The sequence below is a fragment of the Lissotriton vulgaris genome, chromosome 5, assembly GCF_964263255.1.
Source record: "Lissotriton vulgaris chromosome 5, aLisVul1.2, whole genome shotgun sequence".
Taxonomy (NCBI): domain Eukaryota; kingdom Metazoa; phylum Chordata; class Amphibia; order Caudata; family Salamandridae; genus Lissotriton; species Lissotriton vulgaris.
In genome coordinates this window covers 2,024,330,284-2,024,353,570 of record NC_141693.1, presented here as the reverse complement: position 1 = coordinate 2,024,353,570, position 23,287 = coordinate 2,024,330,284, and the positions used below count along the sequence as shown (strand labels likewise).

The 23,287-nt window shown below is 48.8% G+C and overlaps 1 protein-coding gene across 2 annotated transcripts in view; it reads right to left on the bottom strand.

The window, feature by feature from the left end:
- The window catches only part of ZER1 (zyg-11 related cell cycle regulator), a 275,316-nt gene that overhangs the window by 159,957 nt on the left and 92,072 nt on the right, over positions 1-23,287 (bottom strand). For both annotated transcript variants that reach the window (XM_086924883.1, XM_086924884.1), the window contains exon 4: positions 17,932-18,371. In XM_086924883.1, coding sequence (XP_086781009.1) covers positions 17,932-18,371 — 440 coding nt within the window. The remainder of the gene's footprint in view (positions 1-17,931; positions 18,372-23,287) is intronic.

Genomic DNA, 23,287 nt, shown 5'->3' with positions numbered 1-23,287 from the left:
GAGAAATTTAGGATTGGTGCGAAGAACCACTATCTTTGTGAAGTTGAAAGAAAGGCTCTTGTATAGTTAATGCCTGAAGTTCACCAACTCTCCTTAGTGAAGTTATCACTATGAGGAAAACAACTTTCCATGATAGGAATTGTAATTGACATTTGTGCATTGGTTCAAAAGGTGGACCTATTAGCCTTGTAAGGACTATGTTTAAGTTCCACTCTGGAGCAGGGGGAATTCTTGGTGGTGTTACCCTTTTTAATCCTTCCATGAAGGCTTTAATCGCCAGTACTGTGAACAGACAAAAGTGTTGAATATTTTGTTTTGAAGCTTGAGACTTCGTAGTTTTTCTCGGGCGTAGAAGGCATAGTCTTACTTTTAGACGGTGGCACAACCTTTTTTAAAGTAGAAAGCATCTCAGCAGTCTTGGAGGTGTGCTGTTTTTTAGCCACCTTAGCCCCAGGAGAAGAAAAGTCCGTCTTCTTCCTAGAGGAGGGAGTCTGAATAGAAGCAATACTCCCAACTTCATATAAAGAAAGGATTGTCCTGATCTTTTATCTTCTGTAGCCACAGAAGTAGACGCCCCTCTCTGTCCCTCAGAGTCTTTTGAGGGAAGGTTCTACAGATCTTGCAGTCTCTCACCTGATGGTCAGGATATAAGCAATAAATGCAATTCTTGTGAGGATCTTCAGAAAATAGCCGGAGCTTCCCACAAGATTCACAAGGTCTAAAGAGAGATTTCTTTGAAGAAGACATCATAAAATGGAGAATTTTCAAGGAAAAAACTGAGAAAACTGAGCAAAGCTCAGGGAGACTCCCTTCACACGACGTGTGGTAGAAAATCTGACAGACTGAGCCTCTGAGGAGAACATTCTGGGGGGTGCTGTCGCCTAATTGGCTGTAGTTTGGACTATATATAATGACTTGGACGAGTCATGCAAGTGGAAAAAATGTTTCCCATTACTTCTAGCAGTTTACTTCCTGGTTCTAATATACCTAGGATATACTTATGGTATGCATATTTATTGCTATTTTTATGTACCGTGGGATTCCCACTCCGACGACGAGGAGTGATTCAGGCATGTGAATGTAAGAAAAATACCCCAATACTGGAGAAGCAGGATTCCATCATTCTCAGAAGTTGCATAAAGACTCTCACTGGTAATGATTGGTTGGGTTGGAATTGTAATAGTAATAGTGTGGTCTGAATATTGTGAATTCTAGTTACATTGGTAGTGGCTAGAGCTCGAAAAGGGTTGAGGGAAGCTCCCAGATAAGATTGCACTTGTGCGAGGCACAGGTGAGACTTTTGTGCATTTATTGTAAAACCTTACTGGTGAAGTAGGTGCGCTGTTGTCTGAGTGTGTAGAATACAGTTCTGATAAGTGCCCGCTTTGACAAGCCAGTAGTCCAGGTAAGAGAAGACATGTATACTTTGCCTTCTGAGATGAGCAGCTACTACTGCTAGACATTTGGTGAACACTCTAGGGGCTGTGGTGAAGACAAATGGGAGTACCTTGATTTGGTAATGTTTGCCTGCTATCACAAACATGAGGTACTTTCGATGAGCGGGATGATTGGAATATGAAAGTAACCGTCTTTTAGGTCTAAAGTAGACATAAAGTCGCCCTGCTGCAAGAGAGGAAGTACTTGTTGAAGAGTTACCATATGAAAGTGCTCTGACAATATGTATTTTTATAACTCTCTCAGATCTAGAATTGGTCTCAAGGAGCCAACCTTTTTGGGAATGAGAAAGTAAAGGGAATAAACCCCTGACCCTTGGTACTGAAGTGGGACTGGTTCTATAGCCCCTTTGAGTAATAAAGATTGCACTTCTTGTTGAAGCAAGTGCTGGTGGTCTGGTGATATTTTGTGAAATCAAGGAGGAATGTTTGGAGGATTGCTGATAAGCTCCAGGCAATAATCATGTTGGATAATTCCAAGCACCCATTTGTTCTTCCTACGACAGGTGTGGAATAGTCGGAGGGAACTGTTGGGAAGTCAATGTTTGATTGAGGAAGGGGAAGTGTAAGGTGTGTTGTTTCTACCTCTACCCCTGGGACTGTTTCCTCTATAACCTCCTCTGAAAAATCCTCTTGTAAAAGAGGCTTGGGAATTGCCTTTGTAGGAAGAAAGGTTCTTGTCAGTGCCTGTGGACTTGGACCCTCCCCTATCAAAAGAGCACCGAATGAAACCTCTTTTGGAGGGAGATTGAAGCACTCCCAATGATTTTGCTACATTGGTGTCCTTTTTCATTTCTTTGAGCACTAGATCGACTTCACGGCCAAAGAGATGTTTTTATCAAAGGGTATAGCCAGGATGGATTATTGGACTTCAGGTTCGAAACCTGATATCCGCCACCATGCGTGTCGTCATAGAAAGATGCTAGTAGTTACTTCTCAAGCTGCGGTGTTGTTGAGCAAACACCATGTGTATGTGCTACATTCTATGCTATGCACTTTGCAAGTGGTGTGCATCGCCCACCTTCCTTAAAATCGATGGGCTAAAGAATTCTGTTCACCAACAGGGACAAAAAAAAGACGAAATACCACAGTCAACAAATTTCCATGTATGAGTTAAGGGATGAGTTGGCAGTGAAAGATGGCTCATTCGTTTAGCAAAACATGGAACCTTTTCTCTCCATGACACAGAGTTCCCATTTAGACTTTATTTTGAATCTTTTTCATCTCTCTCCCCGTGGAGCAGTCATTAACTTTAGGACTGGTGAGTCACAATGGAGAAACTTGCCTATAACTCGAGCTTCAATGAACCTGGATCAGCATGGTGTCTGTTCATTGTGTGTGAGCGTAGAGTATGCTGTGATATGTAGTGATGGAGCCGGTGAGGGTATAGTATACTGTGATTTATGGTGAAGGAGCTGGTGAGGGTAGAGTATGCTGTGATCTACGGTGATGGAGCTGGTGAGAGTAGAGCATGCTGTGATCAGTAGCGATGGAGCTGGTGGGGGTAGAGTATGCTGTGATCTGTGGTGATGGAGCTGGTGAAGGTAGAGTATGCTGTGATCTGTGGTGATGGAGCTGGTGAGGGTAGAGTATGCTGTGATCTGGGGTGATGGAGCTGGTGAGGGGAGAGTATGCTGTGATCTACGGTGATGGAGCTGGTGAGGGGAGAGTATGCTGTGATCTGTAGCGATGGAGCTGGTGAGGGTAGAGTATGCTGTGATCCATTGTGATGGAGCAGGTGAGGGTAGAGTATGCTGTGATCTACGGGGATGGAGCTGGTGAGGTAGAGTAGGCTGTGATCTGTGGTGATGGAGCTGGTGAGGGTAGAGTAAACTGTGGTACACGGTGATGGAGCTGGTAAAAAAATGTAAATTGATACTTGTATAGCGCATTACTCACCGCAAGGGTCTCAAGGCGCTTGTACGAATACCGCTGTGGAACCCATCCTGGCTTTCCCTGTGAGGCGTCCACTCCTGGGCACCCCCAAAGTGGAGGCCAGGCATCCTTAGCGTTGTGGGGGCCGTTGTGGAGATTAAGCAAGCTATTGCCCAGAGTTGCAGAGTGGGACTCCATGATTGGAATAGGCACTGAGGCGAGAATGATCAGGTCCGTGGAATTTTTAAGCCCAAGCCCCACCGAGGCGGGGAATTGAACCCTGGTCCCGGGCTAGACCTCTGCATCAGGGGAGAGTATGCTGTGATCTACGGTGATGGAGCTGGTGAGGTAGAGTATGCTGTGATTTGCAGTGATGGAGCTGGTGAGGGTAGAGTATGCTGTGATTTGCGGTGATGGAGCTGGTGAGGGTAGAGTATGCTGTGATCCATTGTGATGGAGCTGGTGAGGGTAGAGTATGCTGTGATCCATTGTGATGGAGCTGGTGAGCGTAGAGTATGCTGTGATCTACGGTGATGGAGCTGGTGAGGGTAGAGTATGCTGTGATTTGCGGTGATGGAGCTGGTGAGGGTAGAGTATGCTGTGATCCATTGTGATGGAGCTGGTGAGCGTAGAGTATGCTGTGATCTGCGGTGATGGAGCTGGTGAGGGTAGAGTATGCTGTGATCTGTAGTGATGGAGCTGGTGAGGCTAGAGTATGCTGTTATCTGTGATGATGGAGCTGGTGAGGGTAGAGCATGCTGTGATCTGTGGTGATGGAGTTGGTGAGGGTAGAGTATGCTATGATCTATTGTGATGGAGCTGGTGAGGGTAGAGTATGCTGTGATCTATTGTGATGGAGCTGGTGAGGGTAGAGTATGCTGTGATCTGTGGTGTTGGAGCTGGTGAGGGTAGAGCACGCTGTGATCTGTGGTGATGGAGCTGGTGAGAGTAGAGCATGCTGTGATCTACGGTGATGGAGCTGGTGAGGGTAGAGCATGCTGTGATCTGCGGCAATGGAGCTGGTGAGGGTAGAGCATGCTGTGATCTGTGGTGATGGAGCTGGTGAGGGTAGAGCATGCTGTGATCTGTGGTGATGGAGCTGGTGAGAGTAGAGCATGCTGTGATTTGCGGTGATGGAGCTGGTGAGGGTAGAGTATGCTGTGATCCATTGTGATGGAGCTGGTGAGCGTAGAGTATGCTGTGATCTGCGGTGATGGAGCTGGTGAGGGTAGAGTATGCTGTGATCTGTAGTGATGGAGCTGGTGAGGCTAGAGTATGCTGTGATCTGTGATGATGGAGCTGGTGAGGTAGAGTAGGCTGTGATCCATTGTGATGGAGCTGGTGAGGGTAGAGTATGCTGTGATCTACGGTGATGGAGCTGGTGAGGCTAGAGTATGCTGTGATCTGTGATGATGGAGCTAGTGAGGTAGAGCATGCTGTGATCCATTGTGATGGAGCTGGTGAGGGTAGAGTATGCTGTGATCTGTAGTGATGGAGCTGGTGAGGCTAGAGTATGCTGTGATCTACGGTGATGGAGCTGGTGAGGGTAGAGCATGCTGTGATCTGCGGTGATGGAGCTGGTGAGGGTAGAGCATGCTGTGATCTGTGATGATGGAGCTGGTGAGGTAGAGTAGGCTGTGATCTGTGGTGATGGAGTTGGTGAGGGTAAAGTATGCTGTGATCTACGGTGATGGAGCTGGTGAGGATAGAGTATGCTGTGATCTGTAGTGATGGAGCTGGTGAGGCTAGAGTATGCTGTGATCTGTAGTGATGGAGCTGGTGAGGCTAGAGTATGCTGTGATCTACGGTGATGGAGCTGGTGAGGGTAGAGCATGCTGTGATCTGCGGTGATGGAGCTGGTGAGGGTAGAGCAAGCTGTGATCTGCGGTGATGGAGCTGGTGAGGGTAGAGCAAGCTGTGATCTACGGTGATGGAGCTGGTGAGGTAGAGTATGCTGTGATCCATTGTGATGGAGCTGGTGAGGGGAGAGTATGATGTGATCTGTGGTGATGGAGCTGGTGAGGCTAGAGTATGCTGTGATCTACGGTGATGGAGCTGGTGAGGGTAGAGTATGCTGTGATCTGTAGTGATGGAGCTGGTGAGGCTAGAGTATGCTGTGATCTACGGTGATGGAGCTGGTGAGGGTAGAGTATGCTGTGATCTGTGGTGATGGAGTTGGTGAGGGTAAAGTATGCTGTGATCTGTGGTGATGGAGCTGGTGAGGGTAGAGCATGCTGTGATCTACGGTGATGAAGCTGGTGAGGGTAGATTATGCTGTGATCAGTTATGATGGAGCTGGTGAGGTAGAGTAGGCTGTGATCTGTGGTGATGGAGCTGGTGAGAGTCGAGCATGCTGTGAATCATTGTGATGGAGCTGGTGAGGGTAGATTATGCTGTGATCTGTGGTGATGGAGCTGGTGAGGTAGAGTAGGCTGTGATCTGTGGTGATGGTGAGGGTAGAGCATGCTGTGATCTGCGGTGATGGAGCTGGTGAGGGTAGATTATGCTGTGATCTGTGATGATGGAGCTGGTGAGGTAGAGTAGGCTGTGATCTGTGGTGATGGAGCTGGTGAGAGTAGAGCATGCTGTGATCCATTGTGATGGAGCTGGTGAGGGTAGATTATGCTGTGATCTGTGGTGATGGAGCTGGTGAGGTAGAGTAGGCTGTGATCTGTGGTGATGGAGCTGGTGAGGGTAGAGCATGCTGTGAACCATTGTGATGGAGCTGGTGAGGGTAGAGCATGCTGTGATCCATTGTGATGGATCTGGTGAGCGTAGATTATGCTGTGATCTGTGGTGATGGAGCTGGTGAGGGTAGAGCATGCTGTGATCCATTGTGATGGAGCTGGTGAGGGTAGAGTATGCTGCGATCTGTGGTGATGGAGCTGGTGAGGCTAGAGTATGCTGTGATCTACGGTGATGGAGCTGGTGAGGGTAGAGTATGCTGTGATCTGCAGTGATGGAGCCGGTGAGGGTAGAGCATGCTGTGATCTACGGTGATGGAGCTGGTGAGGGTAGAGTATGCTGTGATCTGTAGTGATGGAGCTGGTGAGGCTAGAGTATGCTGCGATCCATTGTGATGGAGCAGGTGAGGGTAGAGTATGCTGTGATCTACGGGGATGGAGCTGGTGAGGTAGAGTAGGCTGTGATCTGGGGTGATGGAGCTGGTGAGGGGAGAGTATGCTGTGATCTACGGTGATAGAGCTGGTGAGGGGAGAGTATGCTGTGATCTACGGTGATGGAGCAGGTGAGGGAAGAGTATGCTGTGATCTACGGTGATGGAGCTGGTGAGAGTAGAGCATGCTGTGATCCATTGCGATGGAGCTGGTGAGAGTAGAGCATGCTGTGATTCATTGTGATGGAGCTGGTGAGGGTAGATTATGCTGTGATCTGCGGTGATGGAGCTGGTGAGGGTAGAGCATGCTGTGATCTGTGGTGATGGAGCTGGTGAGGGTAGAGCATGCTGTGATCTGTGGTGATGGAGCTGGTGAGAGTAGAGCATGCTGTGATTCATTGTGATGGAGCTGGTGAGGGTAGATTATGCTGTGATCTGTGGTGATGGAGCTGGTGAGGTAGAGTAGGCTGTGATCTGTGGTGATGGAGCTGGTGAGGGTAGATCATGCTGTGATCCATTGTGATGGAGCTGGTGAGGTTAGAGCATGCTGTGATCCATTGTGATGGATCTGGTGGGGGTAGATTATGCTGTGATCTGTGGTGATGGAGCTGGTGAGGGTAGAGCATGCTGTGATCCATTGTGATGGAGCTGGTGAGGGTAGAGTATGCTGTGATCTGTGGTGATGGAGCTGGTGAGGGTAGAGTATGCTGTAATCCATTGTGATGGAGCTGGTGAGGGTAGAGTATGCTGTGATCTGTGTTGATGGAGCTGGTGAGGGTAGAGCATGCTGTGATCCATTGTGATGGAGCTGGTGAGGGTAGAGTATGCTGTGATCTGTGGTGATGGAGCTGGTGAGGGTAGAGTATGCTGTGATCCATTGTGATGGAGCTGGTGAGGGTAGACTATGCTGTGATCCATTGTGATGGATCTGGTGAGGGTAGAGTATGCTGTGATCTGTGGTGATGGAGATGGTGAGGGTAGAGTATGTTGTGATCCATTGTGATGGAGCTGGTGAGGGTAGAGTATGATGTGATCTGTGGTGATGGAGCTGGTGAGGGTAGAGCATGCTGTGATCTGTGGTGATGGAGCTGGTGAGAGTAGAGCATGCTGTGATTCATTGTGATGGAGCTGGTGAGGGTAGATTATGCTGTGATCTGTGGTGATGGAGCTGGTGAGGGTAGAGTAGGCTGTGATCTGTGGTGATGGAGCTGGAGCTGGTGAGGGTAGGGCATGCTGTGATCCATTGTGATGGAGCTGGTGAGGGTAGAGTATGCTGTGATCTGTGGTGATGGAGCTGGTGAGGGTAGAGCATGCTGTGATCCATTGTGATGGAGCTGGTGAGGGTAGAGTATGCTGTGATCTGTGGTGATGGAGCTGGTGAGTGTAGAGTATGCTGTGATCCATTGTGATGGAGCTGGTGAGGGTAGAGTATGATGTGATCCATTGGGATGGATCTGGTGAGGTTAGAGTATGCTGTGATCTGTGGTGATGGAGCTGGTGAGGGTAGAGTATGCTGTGATCTGTGGTGATGGAGTTGGTGAGGGTAAAGTATGCTGTGATCTGTGGTGATGGAGCTGGTGAGGGTAGAGTATGCTATGATCTGGGGTGATGGAGCTGGTGAGGGTAGAGTATGCTGTGATCTGTGGTGATGGAGCTGGTGAGGGTAGATTATTCTGTGATCTGTGGTGATGGAGCTGGTGAGGGTAGATTATGCTGTGATCTGTAGTGATGGAGCTGGTGAGGCTAGAGTATGCTGTGATCCATTCTGATGGAGCTGGTGAGGGTAGAGTATGCTATGATCTGGGGTGATGGAGCTGGTGAAGGTAGAGTATGCTGTGATCTGTGGTGATGGAGTTGGTGAGGGTAGAGTATGCTATGATCTGGGGTGATGGAGCTGGTGAGGGGAGAGTATGCTGTGATCTGTGGTGATGGAGTTGGTGAGGGTAGGGTATGCTATGATCTGGGGTGATGGAGCTGGTGAGGGTAGAGTATGCTGTGATCTGTGGTGATGGAGCTGGTGAGGGTAGAGCATGCTGTGATCTGCGGTGATCGATGCAGAAGTTGGTGAGGGACCAGCACCTAATGGCAATCACCGAACATCGATGCAGAAGTCGGTGAGGGACCAGCACCTAATGGCAATCACCGAACATCAATGCAGAAGTCGGTGAGGGACCAGCACCTAATGGCAATCACGAACATCGATGCAGAAGTCGGTGTGGGACCAGCACCTAATGTCAATCACCGAACATCGATGCAAAAGTCAGTGAGGGACCAGCACCTAATGGCAATCACTGAACATAGATGCAGAAGTCGGTGAGGGATCAGCACCTAATGGCATTCACCGAACATCGATGCAGAAGTCGGTGAGGGACCAGCACCTAATGGCAATCACCGAACATCGATGCAGAAGTCAGTGAGGGATCAGCACCTAATGGCAATCACCGAACATCGATGCAGAAGTCGGTGAGGGACCAGCACCTAATAGCATTCACCGAACATCGATGCAGAAGTCGGTGAGGGGCCAGCACCTAATGGCAATCACCGAACATCGATGCAGAAGTCGGTGAGGGATCAGCACCAAATGGCAATCACCGAACATCGATGCAGAAGTCGGTGAGGGACCAGCACCTAATAGCATTCACCGAACATCGATGCAGAAGTCGGTGAGGGGCCAGCACCTAATGGCAATCACCGAACATCGATGCAGAAGTCGGTGAGGGACCAGCACCTAATAGCATTAACCGAACATCGATGCAGAAGTCGGTGAGGGACCAGCACCTAATGGCACTCACCGAACATCGATGCAAAAGTCGGGGAGTGACCAACACCTAATGGCAATCACCGATCATCGATGCAGAAGTCGGTGAGGGACCAGCACCTAATGGCAATCACCGAACATCGATGCAGAAGTCGGTAAGGGATCAGCACCAAATGGCAATCACCGAACATCGATGCAGAAGTCGGTGAGGGACCAGCACCTAATAGCATTCACGGAACATCGATGCAGAAGTCGGTGAGGGGCCAGCACCTAATGGCAATCACCGAACATCGATGCAGAAGTCGGTGAGGGACCAGCACCTAATAGCATTAACCGAACATCGATGCAGAAGTCTGTGAGGGACCAGCACCTAATGGCAATCACCGAACATCGATGCAGAAGTCGGTGAGGGACCAGCACCTAATGGCAATCACCTCACGGCTTAGACACAGTCAAGGAGCAATGGGTCAAACAATATCAAGTTATTCTTCACCCCACACAGCTCATTAGATGGAACCATGGACATATTCAGGGTAGTCCCGCAGAGACTCAGCACTTTGGTAGTGACTGGACTTTGGTCCCCGCCCCCCTCAGCTACTGGGATTGACTAGAACCTTTTTGTCTTCTTGCGGCTGAAAGACGTACTTGAAATCTCATGGTGAAACACCCTGTTACTAGATGGTGCTATTTGAGGGCAAAGGACAAATGAGCAATCTGTGGTTCACACTCTTAAACCTGGTCCGGTCTGCAGTACATGTCATATAAGACTTGGAGAATGTGTTGGGCTTTTTTGGGACAGAAGCGCGTGAAAACCTTGTCACCTCTATGCTTAGACGGGAGCTTTCATGAGATGTTCTCTCCATCAACTCAGGAAAGGGCTATGGGCATATCAGAACTCCTGCATGTACAGGCAGAGGGCCTATCAGTTTTCTTTTGTGTTGAACGAGCACACAGAATTCCCACGGGCAGGCCAATGGCAGGAGCCCAACCCCGCCCGCTGATAGTAAAAATACTGAATTTCACAGACCAGGACGTAAAGACCAGACTCAAAACCCTAAACATCAAATATGCCCTGTTAGTCTCGGCCAGGCTCAAAGTGATATTTGATAAAAAAATGCTTTTTTACAAGTTCAAGTTCAGGAATTTATATAGCGCACTACTCACCCAGAGGGTCTCAAGGCGCTTGGGGAGGGGGGATTATTATTTATCGAATAGCCAGGTTTTAAGTTCTTTTCTGAAGGAGATGTGGTTCTGTGTAAGGCGGAGGTGAGTGGGGAGTGAGTTCCAGGTCTTGGCCGCCAAGTAGGAGAAGGATCTACCTCCCATCGTGGATCTTTGGATGCGCGGAACAGCGGCGAGGCCTTGATTAGAGGATCTTAGTTGGTGGGTGGGTGTATAGAAGGATAGTCGAGTGTTGAGGCATTCGGGCCCTATTTTGTAGAGGGCCTTGTGTGCTTGGGTGAGGAGACGGAATGTTATTCTCTTGTTGACGGGAAGCCAGTGGAGGTCTTTCAGGTGGCCGGTAATGTGCTCTTGGCGAGGGATGTCCAAAATGAGTCTCGCTGATGTGTTTTGGATGCGTTGGAGTTTTTTCTGTAATTTGGCTGTAATTCCGGCGTAGAGGGTGTTTCCGTAGGCTAGTCGACTCGTAACCAGTGCGTGGGTGACAGTCTTTCTTGTTTCGGCGGGGATCCAATGGAAGATTTTTTTGAGCATACGAAGTACGTTGAAGCAGGAGGATGAGACGGCGCTGACTTGATTGGACATCGAGAGTGAAGAGTCTAGGATGAATCCAAGGTTACGTGCGTGGTCCGTGGGTATGGGTGCTGAGCCCAGATCCGAGGGCCACCATGAGTCGTCCCAGGCAGAGGGGGTTGGTCCCAGGATGAGCACTTCTGTTTTGTCTGAGTTAAGTTTAAGGCGGCTTTCTTTCATCCATACGGCTACTTCTTTCATGCCTTCGAGAAGATTGGTTTTGGCGGTGTTGGGGTCTTTGGTGAGGGAAAGAATCAGTTGGGTGTTATCAGCATAGGAGATGATGTTAAGGTTGTGTTGACGCGCAATGGAAGCGAGTGGACTCATGTAGACGTTGAAGAGGGTGGGACTGAGTGATGATCCTTGTGGTACACCGCAGATGACTTCAGTGGCTTCTGATTTGATTGGGGGAAGTCGGACTCTCTGAGTTCTCCCAGCTAGGAACGAGATGATCCAGTCCAGGGCTTTTCCTTTTATGCCGATGTTGCTGAGGCGTTGTATGAGTGTACTGTGGCAGACAGTGTTGAAGGCGGCAGAGAGGTCGAGTAGGATGACGGCCACTGTTTCTCCGTTGTCCAGTAGTGTTCGGATGTCATCTGTTGCTGCGATGAGGGAGGTTTCGGTGCTGTGTTTGGCTCGAAAGCCAGACTGTGAGGGATCGAGGGAGTTGTTGGATTCGAGGAAGGCGGCGAGCTGGCTATTGACGGCTTTCTCAATGACTTTGGCCGGGAATGGGAGGAGGGATATGGGGCGGTAGTTTTTAAGTTCAGATGGGTCTGCTGTGGGTTTCTTCAGGAGGGCGCTGACTTCGGCATGTTTCCAGCTTTCTGGGAAGGTGGCAGAGATGAAGGAGCAGTTGATGACATCACGGAGATGGGGTGCGATGATGGAGTCTGCTTTGTTGAAGTTGTGGTGGGGACATGGGTCGGTTGGCGATCCAGAGTAGATGGAATTCATGAGACGGATGGTGTCTTCAGTGGTGATTGGGTTCCAGGCGCTAAGGTTGTTAGAGGGCGGTTTAGGTTCTGACACCCCGGAAGAAGTGGAGGAATGGCTTGAGATCACATTCCCCCCATCGGGGTCTGGCCGTTCCTCACAGAGCACAACTGGCGCCCTGAAGCCCAAACGGAGCCGACGACTGCGCCTACGATTGATGAAAACTGTACCCCGAAACAGGAACCCCTCACCGGGGCTGGCCCAAAAGGACGAGCGGAGGCACTGGAGACGGCCAACAAGTTCCGGGAGGGCACGCATCATATATCCTCAGACTCCTCTGAGGAACATACTGTACACTCGGATTCTAGGAGTAGTATTGCATCGTTTAGCGGTATTACGCCTCAAACAGCGGAGGGTTTCCTGAGTTAGAGGCAGGATTGGTAATGGGGAACACTGTTTCTGTACAAGAAGTACCCAGTCAGACCAACCTCTGTAAGCAGGGAAGCACCCCCCTTCTTCTACAATCTCAAATTTGACACATACTACTGACACTAGTCCGGGCAGCGTAGAGCCCGCACCACCAACATTTCCAGAGTTAGAGAGTGAGAGCCGCACACCCCCTCATGGCGAAAGCAACGACTACACAGTTTATAGTTAACGGTGTTGTAAACATGGTTTGGACCAGCACTGTTCTTCCACTGGACTGAGTATTCTTAGTTAGTGATCAAATGTTAGTACAGCCTGACCTAACCCTCCCCGCTACTCTACACATTGTTGGCCCCCTCTTGCGGGAAACCTGCAGCACACGCGTACACAACGCATAGACATGCAGGACAGCTATAAAATAATTACTTAGAACGTAAGGGGACTGGGGTCCATATAAAAAAAGGCACAGAATCCATGCACAGTTAAACGGGTGGCGTGCACATATAACATTTCTGCAGGAGTCTCACCTCACAGTGGCTGAGGCAGCCAAATTATGCAAGAAATGGAGAGGCCAGGTCTTCTCCAAATCCTACTCTGCCTTTGCCCGAGGCACCTCCTTCTGGATACGTAGTAGGGTTCCCTTCAAGATGATGGAACAACGGGTGGACCCAATGGGGAGATATGTACTAGTGAGAGGTACCTTAGATGGCGCACAAATAGTACTAGGGAGCATATACGCCCCTAACTTTGATCAGGATATATTCCTTTTGAACCTTAACCCTATCCTTGCGCCCTTGACAACATACCCATGGATACTTGGAGGGGACTATAATGCTGTACTTGATATAGACAAGGATAGATCACACCCTCCCCTCCACGGTGCTGACACAATTAGACAGGCAGAGGCATTGTGCAAATGGGCAGAGGGATGGTCCCTGGGGGATGCCTGGTGACTAAATTACCCTAATAGGAGGGAATTCTCTTTTTTCTCACACCCACACCAACTGCACACTAGAATCAACAAGATCCTCTGTTCCCTCCCTACCACCTCCCAGATAACACACGCCACATATCTGGGAAAAACCTTCTCAGACCATAACCCCTTAGAGGTCACTCTTGCCTGGGGTAGAATCCCTACTCTGGTTCCCACCTGGAAGCTATGGCTCCAGATGTTCGAAGACCAGGTATTTCGTAGCACATTATCTGCGGGAATCACCAACTACTTTGCGGAGAACGCAGGCACTGCCTCCTTGCCGCAGGTGGAGTGGGATGCATTCAAGACGGTGATCAGGGGAATAGCAATTAGCACCACAGCAGCGATCAGGAAGGGAATACATAACAATGTCATAGAGGTTGAACATTTGTTGAACAAGTTAGAGCAGGACACAGCTGCGGACAACAACAAGGGAGCAGCACCGCAAGAAGCCCACATTAAACACACAGAGCTATTAGAAACACTAAGACAAGTCGTTTACACCACAAACACGCGCACAAAGCATGCTGAAGCCGACAAAGCTGGCCCGCTCCTGGCGTGTATAATTAAAGAAGATCCCCCACAGACTCCAATACATGAGATACTCACGCAAAGTGGGAATACTGTGGACACGCAGCAAGATATTAACTCAGCCTTCTGTGAGTATTACTAAACCCTATACCAATCACCGCCACCACTCGAAGAAGACTCCCTCCATGCATTCTTGACCGACCTCCCATTTCCTAAACTTACACAAGCAGGGCAAAAAGACCTCTCTGGCCCAATCACGAGAGCGGAAATCAAAGAAGCCATTCATGCCCTCCCCGCACTAAGGCCCCTGGCCTAGACGGCCTCCCCGCTGAGTTCTTTGACACATATGCAGATGCCCTAGTCACGCACCTTGAGCGACTATACAATGCTGCGATAGACTCAGGAACGATACCCCGCACCAAGATGCAGGCATTAGTGGTGTCTCTCCTTAAGCCAGGCCGCTCTCCGTTAGACATCTCGGGATATAGAGGAGAACTTCACTTAATATCAGGAGGCTGTACCAGGTCATGGAATCCACACTCCCAACCAATGACACAGTGGGTTGCATCACACTAGACCTGCGGCCAGCGTTCGATACCCTTAGGTAAAGATAAACATCTGTGGAATCCTTCCCATTGGCCATCTGAACTAGGGACCATTCCAACTCCTGTTGACCATGCAAGAAATCTGGGCGTCTGCCTCGACGACACTCTATCTATGAGGCAACAGGCTAACAAAGTAGTCGGTCTTTGTTTCATCATAATGAAATGGCTGAGAAAGATCCTCTGGATGCTGCCCCTTGCAACTCAAAAGACCGTAGTCAATGCATTGATAACATCACGTCTTGACTACGGGAATATCCTGTACTTAGGATCAAATCAGGCTGTGATCAAAAGGTTGCAGCTCGCCCAGAACTCAGCAGCAAGACTACTCTGTAACATCCCCAATTTCTCCAGTGTATCGAAACATCTGAGGGATTTACACTGGCTCAGGATCGATCAACGCATCAAATTTAAAGCACTCACCTACATGTTCAGAATTAAAAATTCAACAGCCCCCAAATACCTGCAATCATTGGCTACCCCTTACATTCCTGGACGGATGCTGCGCTCCCATTCAGGAGCATTCTTTGTGATCCCCAGATACAAATTGTCAAGAATTGGTGGTAGATCTTTCTCTGTCCTGGGACCCACTCTTTGGAACTCCCTCCCAGTTAACATCAGGACTGAGGTCAATTATGCTAGTTTCAGAAAGAACATCAAGACCTGGCTCTTTAACAAATAACTCTCCGTAACCCTTAAGCGAAACTTTGTGATCAGCAAACCTGTTGTCGGCGCCGGGAAACCCTTTTTGGGTAGCTGTGTGCCATACAAATGGAAAAAATAAATAAAAATAAATAAATTAGATGGGATTACATGATCTGGACACTAGGAAAGTTTGGCATCCCCCAGATTATCTTAAATGGATTCAGTTATTGCACTCAACCCTCTTGGGCAGGGCTCGTACCGGGCGACATATCTCACAGGAGTACCATATTGGCAGCGTCACTCGACAGGGATGCCCACTGTCTCCCTTGTTATTTGTCCTATCTATAGAACCACTGGCTTTTAAGACACGACTGACGGCGGAGCAGAAGGGGGTCCGACTGGGCCCCACAACACACGTGATATCTGCTTATGCAGACGACATAATCTTATATTAAATGGCTACCAACCTCGCACCGCTACCTGAGACCTTTGCTCACTTTGCACGACTCTCAGGACTGGCATTAAACGAGTACAAGTCGCAGGTCTTCTTCTTTCACCCGGAAGGAAGGCCGGACGGGATACAGTTCGGACAACTCCGCTTGACGGTCGCCCCCCACACCTTCAAATACCTGGGCATACAAATTTATAAGAACACGATAGACCTCATTGAGGGAAACCTGAACAAAGCTATCCGAGCGCAAGTCACATTTTGCACGTCCTTACCACTCTCTGTAATGGGTAGAGTGGCGATTTAGAAGATGGTGGTTCTGCCCGCTTATATTATTTTGTAAATCTACCAATAGTGAACCCAACAAATACGCTTAAATCCCTGAACAAGTTATTGACTGACTTAATCTGGGGCAACGGCTGCCGTAGAGTGGGTCTGGCTAAAATGCGGTTGGATACGGACAAGAGCAGACTGGGAGTCCCGGATTTCCACGCCTTTTGTTACGCGGGCCAACTGCAGTGGCTATCATTCTGGCTCACAGGGCGCAACTTGCACAAAATACGCTACACAACTCTAGAACTCGATTGAGAGGAATTGCACACACTCCTGCTCCCGCGGGCCAGAACGCCCCCGACCGTCCAACACTTTTATGTACTGCACTCGCATACTGGAAACAATCCCTACGCTACATACGCAGTTGCTCCCAATGCTCGGATAACACGCCACTAATGGGAATACCCACCCCTACTGGCCTGATTACTAAACGGCGAATACGGCTTGGGTCGAGGGAGGGTAGCCACGGTGGGAGCACTGTTTGATGCGGGCACCTTTATGGACCATGGTAACTTCGCCAGGCACAATGAGGTTACAGGCCGGTTAAACATCACACACGCTGAGATTTTACATTATGTGAAGAAACATTGGGCTCCGCACAGGGAAGCACCCGCCCAACACGAACTGGTCCATATGACATATCTCACGGGCAATGGCCGACATCTCACCAAATGGCTATAAAAAAGCATCAGAGCACATGCGGGCATCGCCCTGACGGACGGGGACCTGGACAAAGAACTGACATACAAAGAACGGGAACTCGTTGTTAGAATACCCCAAGAGAATCCCACAAAATGCCAAATTTAAATGTATCAAACACATGATCCTACACAGGGCATACCTAACACCACACTGACTGCAGCTTATATTCCCAAATAAACAAAACTGTTGCCCCAGATGCAAGGCAGAAGAGGCAGATCTGATCCACATGCTATGGCAGTGCCTGGCTCTTTGTGAGTTCTGGGCGGAGGGCAGAGGTGGTGTCAGTCACCGCTGTGGCGACATGTGCCACTGTGCTGTGCACGCCAGCCAACTGCCTATTGGGGATTACGCCCCAAAGCACAGAAATTACAGCTTTGCTTCACGGATCTAGCCCTGCTTCTAGCTAAACCCCCGCTGCTCCATGGCTGGCATGGGGAGATAGTGAGATGGGTAAGCGCAGAAAGTGCGTCAATTAGGCGAGAGGAAGCCTGCGGGCTGTGCAAAAGGTTAATCTCCATGGAGTGGGATACCAGTCTGGAAGCATTCAAGCTGCTTGCCCCCGCGCCAGGATCGATAGATGTGCTCCCTCCTGCCCCCAACCCTTCTCCTCCTGGGGATCGCCCCAATCCCCCCTCCTCCACCCTCTATTCTCCCCTCCAGTTCCCCTATAGTGAACAAAATCAACACTAAAATCATACAACACTCATATGCACAACCCATGAGAGGGAAGGTTCAGCAACAGCAGCGGTAACACACATAACCACAGGGATGGGTCATGGTCAGCTTAGTTAGGGGGGAGACGGGGGTAGTTTATTGTTTTGAAGCTCTACTGTAATATCCGACCTTCTCAGGTATCCCAGTGCAAGCGTAAAAACGCTCAGTAGCCTACTAGAGACTATAAATCCACAATCCAGACCGCTTGCACTAGCTAGCATGACTGTAATGGGAATGTAAATTGTCTCATACATTGTCTGTGGAATCACCAGGATGAACTTGCGTATGAGGGTCTGAAGAAGCCTGATGAATACCAAATGTTTATTTTATTCTCTCCCATGTATGATGCTGAAGTTGTAAAATTAATAAAATATGGGTTTTTTTAAAAAAAAACCTGGATGTGCAAATATGCACCAGTTCCTAATAAAATATTTAACACTTTCCTGTGCAAATGATGTTTAGGTTCTCTGACCTTTGTACAGGACACCCCACGAGTATGGAAAATGTACCCTTAAACACACAACACGAAGGTCTAGAAGGGCACATAAAGGACACAAAGCCAGATTCAACAGGAAGAAAAATATATGGGTGAAAATTAGAGGGACAATAAGATGTATAATGTGAACCAGGACATCCCTGAGCAGAGCCGGTGCCAGATGCTGACCTGAGTTTCTGCAGCTGAATGATTGCACGGATGTGATCCTCGGACAGGTCAGTGTTGTAAAGCACTAAAGAGACGAGGCTGTCCTTCCACTGTGTGAGGAAGCCAAGATCAGACAGCTGGATCCCAGAAAGGTCAAGGGCGGTCAAGCAGGTCAAAGGTTGAATGAGTCTTTTCACGTCCACTCCTTTTGTCATGCTCCCGAGATTAAGAAATCTCAGGCGTCTGAAATCCTGAAAAGTGAAGTCCTTGACTAGAACCTGCCGGGATGGGTTCACCAGGCAGTCATAGTCTTCCGAGCCACCCGGATTCTCCTCTTCGTAGAAAATGTTACAGCAGCCGAAGAGACTCAAGGAGACCAGGGTGGGGCTGAAGTCAACCAGTGTCTGCAGGCTCTTAGCGGACAGCTTCTCACAGTTAGTAAGGGAGAGTTCCACCAGGTCCTGGAAAAAGAAGAACAATACTGTTACAATGCCTCAAAAAGACTTCAACTTGTCCCACTCAGCCTCGACAGACACAGAGCTTTCTTCTCTCATGGTTGCTCCCAAGGACTTTGTCTCGTCACTCTGAATATGGAACCAATTCACCTTTCTTTCTAGCCCTTATCTTTCAAGAGGTACCAGGACACAGCCCATTCTCCTTTGTTTTAAACATATCTTTATTGGCGTTTCTTTATACATTCTACATCACATAATATTTGTCCAACATTTGTCAATATATCTTCTTGTAATTTAAATGTTACAGAAGTTGCTGATATTGCAAAGCATCATTGAACCCTGATTAACATTTATGAGGCGGGTAAGACAGATATGATGTATGCCAGTCGATTTTGCCCATTACAGGGCCTAGAATTCAAATATCTTTCCTCATGTCCGTCTCTCCAGCAGTGTAATGTATTGACCTTGTATGTCAGGGTGAATGCGTTTGGACAGGAGGTGTCGCTACCATCTAAGAATCATATGTAATGGAAATTAAGAGAAAGTAAATAATAATAAAATATCTAAATACTTGGCTTAACTAGTGCAGATCAGATTGCAGATGCGTATCATTGAGACTTGTAGTGTAGGGGGAGGTCATCTGCTCAGGAGCCCGGATGGCAACAGTGCAGGTCCCTCCCATCCAAACGGCATCAACATTTTACTATCACATGGCGGGGGGCAAGGGGCCTTATCTGCTCAGCTGGCCCTACGAATTCAGTCAAACACCGTCAGGTGGGGTTCCCCTTCCTCTCCAATCTAACCCGGGAGGACTAGTTTTCTTCATTTGTGCTACTTGGAGGGCTTGGGTTATCCCAGGCATGTAGTGTGCCCTTCCATTGTTCCGCTACTGGGCGTTGTTGCTGCCTCCTCAACTCTTCCCTACGCAGCGCTCTCTCCCCGGCCCCAGCCCAGTTAGTCACCTCCTGATTCCAACATTCAGCTGCGGTCCCATGGATGGTTTCCATGTTATCGCTACACGCTTTTTGTCGAGCGCAAGCGCTCGGTCTACAAACCTGTTACCCACCTTTCACTTGGTCGGCCGGGGGAAGAGCCTCAGCAAGCAGACCTCTGCGCCATGGTCAGGTGTACGCCCCAGGGTTTTAATGATTTTAGAGAGTACTTCATGCCAGAAGATTTGTAGGATCCCGCAGTCGCAGGTCATGTGCATGGAGTCTGCATCTTCCTGGTTACTTCTCGGATATTTCCTAGGCACTCCCCCCCGAAGGTAACAAAGATCCTATGCGGTGTCAGGTAGGCAATATGCACATAGTTAAATTAAACATTCTTCAGTTGTGTATTCTGCGATTCTCTCTTAGGGGACTCTAGGACTCTGCTCCATTCCTTGTCAGTCAATACCCTTCCCAGCTTCCTCTCCAATTTCCCCCACAGCTTCAGTAGCGGAGCAAAGAAGGCCTCACGCAGGGACGCATTAAACCATTTGATTTATTGTTATTATTATTAAATATTTATACCCCGCCTGGCTACCCTAAGGCATCCCTGCGCTGTCAGTGACAAGAAGAGCAAGAAGGCAAATTGGTTATGGCTGATTTCGGAAGAGCCAAGTCTTCAACTGTCTCCGGAAGGCAAGATGGAGTGGGGTGGAGTGCAACTGGAGCGGGAGGGCGTTCCTGAGCTGGGCCACGTTGTGGGAGAACGTGCGGCCACCTGATCGCACTCTCTTGATTTTTGGGACCACTGCTAAAAACTGCCCGGCAGACCGAAGACATCTTGTTGGGTGGTAGAAGGCCACCAGGGATTGGTTTATCTTGGGACCTGTTCCCCACAGCGTTTTATGGGTTATGCACAAAGCTCTGAACTTGATCCGCTCTGTTATTGGCAGCCAGTGAAGGTTTTTTCACTGACTGACGGTGGGGCATAGGAAAGAGCAGCCTAGCTGCACAATTTTGTACCACCTGTATTTTCTTTATAGTGGCCTTTGTTGTGCCCAGGTAGAGGCAATTCCCATGGTCCAGCCCGGAAAGCACCAAAGCCTGTACTATCACTCTTCATGACGGAACTGGGAGTAATGGAATGATTTAAAGCAGCATTGTAATGATTCGAAAGCATGTTGCGGCTAGCTTAATTGCTTGGCTATTGAAGTTGAGAGCTTTGTCTAGCCAAACTCCTAGACTTTTTATCTGATATTTGGGGGTTGGTGGTGAACCCAGGCATTTGGGCCAGCTGAGTCCCGCTGACTCCATAGCCGTCCGGGATGGTTGCTTATAATCATTAGCTCCGTCTTGTCTCCATTGAGTTTGAGACAAGACTGATCCCTCCACAAGGCCACGGCTTCCATACATGATCCAATGTTGATCTGTGACTTTTTGGGATGCTTTAGCGCTACCACCAATTGCGTTTCATCCGCATAGGTGAGATTTTGAATCACATAAGGTAGGACTAGTTCAGACAGTGGTTTAAGATAAATATTAAAAAGAGTGGGACTCAATGATGAGCCCTGGGGGACTCCGCACGAGAGCTGCAAACATTTGGAAGTGCACTCCCCCTCGAACACCTGGAATGTTCTGTCTTTCAGAAAAGATTAAATCCATGTCAGGGCTTTGCCCGAGACTCAAACCATTCTGAGCCTGTCAATCAGGATGTTGTAATTGACAGTGTCAAATGCGGAGCACAGGTCAAGTAAGATGACCGCCACTGTCCCTCCCTGGTCAAGAATTTTCCTGGACTCCTCCACAACTGCTAACAAAGCTGTCTCTGACCCATGGTTCGGGCGGAAGCCTGTCTGGGTGGAATGCAGAAGAGAGTGATTCTCTAGGTTCTCCGAGAGGAGTTTATTTATATATTTTAACAGTATTTTGCTAGTCCCGGGAAGTTGAGAGACCAGTCGATAATTGCGCCACACCTCTGGGTTGAGGTTGGGCTTTTTCAGGAGAGCCTTTATCATGGCATGTTTCCATGTCACTCGATAACGAGGTGTTTAATACCTCCAGCAGAACCGGGAGAACAGTTCCTTCAACATTGTATACTTTATGGAGGGGCACCTGGTTGAGGGGAGAGCCTGATTTGACCTGGGCGAAAAGCTGTGATAACATGGCCATGTCCAAACTTGGGAGAACTTCCAGGCTGGGGGTGCTACTTCTTGCGAGGTCTCTATTCTGATCCGTCTTGTCAGTACTCCTGCTTTGAGGGAATGAACTATACATATCTAACATTGTTTTGTTAAAAAACTCTGCGAGTTCGTCGCATCGTGCCTGTGCAGAGTCAGGGGGGGAATTCGGCGCGCAGTATTTGGTGAGTTTGTTCGTAATTTGGAATATTTCCCTAGGCGCATTCGCAGCTGCAGTTATTTTTTCTTCGTAATATAAGGCTTGGGCTTTCTTTATTTCGGATTGGTAGACTTTGATAGCCTCTCTATTAATCTGTTTTTTTCTGCGTGATAATCTTTTCTCCAGTCTCTCTCTAATTTCTTACAGTTTTGTTTGAGTTCTCTCAATGTAGGTGAATACCACGGTTTTCCTTAGATTTAACCGTAATCCATTTATGTGGGATTGTAGCATCCAATGCGGATCTGATCCAGTGGTGGTAGTTGTCGGATGCTATAGTTGTATTGGATTCTTCCACTGGTCTGGATCTCACCAGCGTCTCGGACCAAGCTTTGCCGATAGCTTTGCGCAGGGGCGCGCCCAAATCTTGTAAGTTTGTGTCCCCACCCTCTGATGTGGGGTATTCCAAATCATCGGTTTTAGGAAATTATCTGACCATGGTATCGGAACCGGGCTTTCCGTATAAAGCCGTTTGTCATTTGAGAAGACTGGATCCAAGACATGACCCTTTTTGTCTGTGTACTAGGTCTGCTGCTTCCGCCTTGTGGGGGTTCTCTACATGTAAGTTCAAATCACTTAGTAAGGTCAAATTAGGTGTTGTACATGCTAATCTAGTGGTAGCCTCTATAAGTGATTTTATGAAGTGACCACAAGGGCCCCGGGAGACGGTAGATCAGGATCCCTGAGAGGGTACGGGTTGCTGCGAAGGAAACTGAGAATGCCATGCTTTTGCAGTCTGAAATAATTCCAGTCTCAGTACGTCCCCTCAGATGATCTTTCAAGATAATGGCGATTCCTCCTCCCTTTTTCTGCCCCCTATCTGATCTCAAAATATGGTAGCCAGGGGCCAGCGCTAGTATCACCTCTGGGTCTGAGTCCTTGTGAAGCCAGGTTTCTGTCAAAAACAGGATCTCCGGCTGCTCAGTCAATAGGGTGTTGATTTCCCCCGCATGTTTCGGAAGAGACCTGCAGTTAAGGAGGAGCATGATGTATTTATTTTGCTGTTCTGTTGTGGTGTTCGCCGGGTCAAAGAGACAGTGCGCACAATGTGTAGGGCCATTTGTGAAACTGATGGAGTGTAAGCATCTATCTTTAGTTGGGGGCCGCAATCTACACAATTGCGAGGCCGAGTACCTTCGCTTATCTTTTGCTTCTGGACCAGGGATTCTGGGCCCTGGCTGGGCGCGCACGGGCGCAGACGGGCTTGCCTTATTGCCTTAGTGTCACGCTGTTCCCAGGGTGAGCAATCAGTGCATCACCCCATGTGTTTCTGGTTTCTCTCTGTTCAGACCCCATATCTGCCCAAATGCTCGCTGCAATACCTCATATGTAAGGAACTGGCCTGGTGGCAAAACCACACCTGTCCACTACTTTCGCGAAGTGAAGAAAGGTTTTCTCTTGGTAGCAGTCCCGCACATTCTCAAGTTCCACCTCTGCCCAGGGTGCCATCTGCTCCGCAGTAGTTATCGTCTGTGGATCTCCGTGTGGCAACACCACCAGGGGTAGCTCCGGGGGGTATTTGGGGTTATAGGGTATTTTCTTTATACAGCATCTCCAGCACTGTAGTGCTGTCGTCTGCAGTGTCGAATTGTAGGGAAC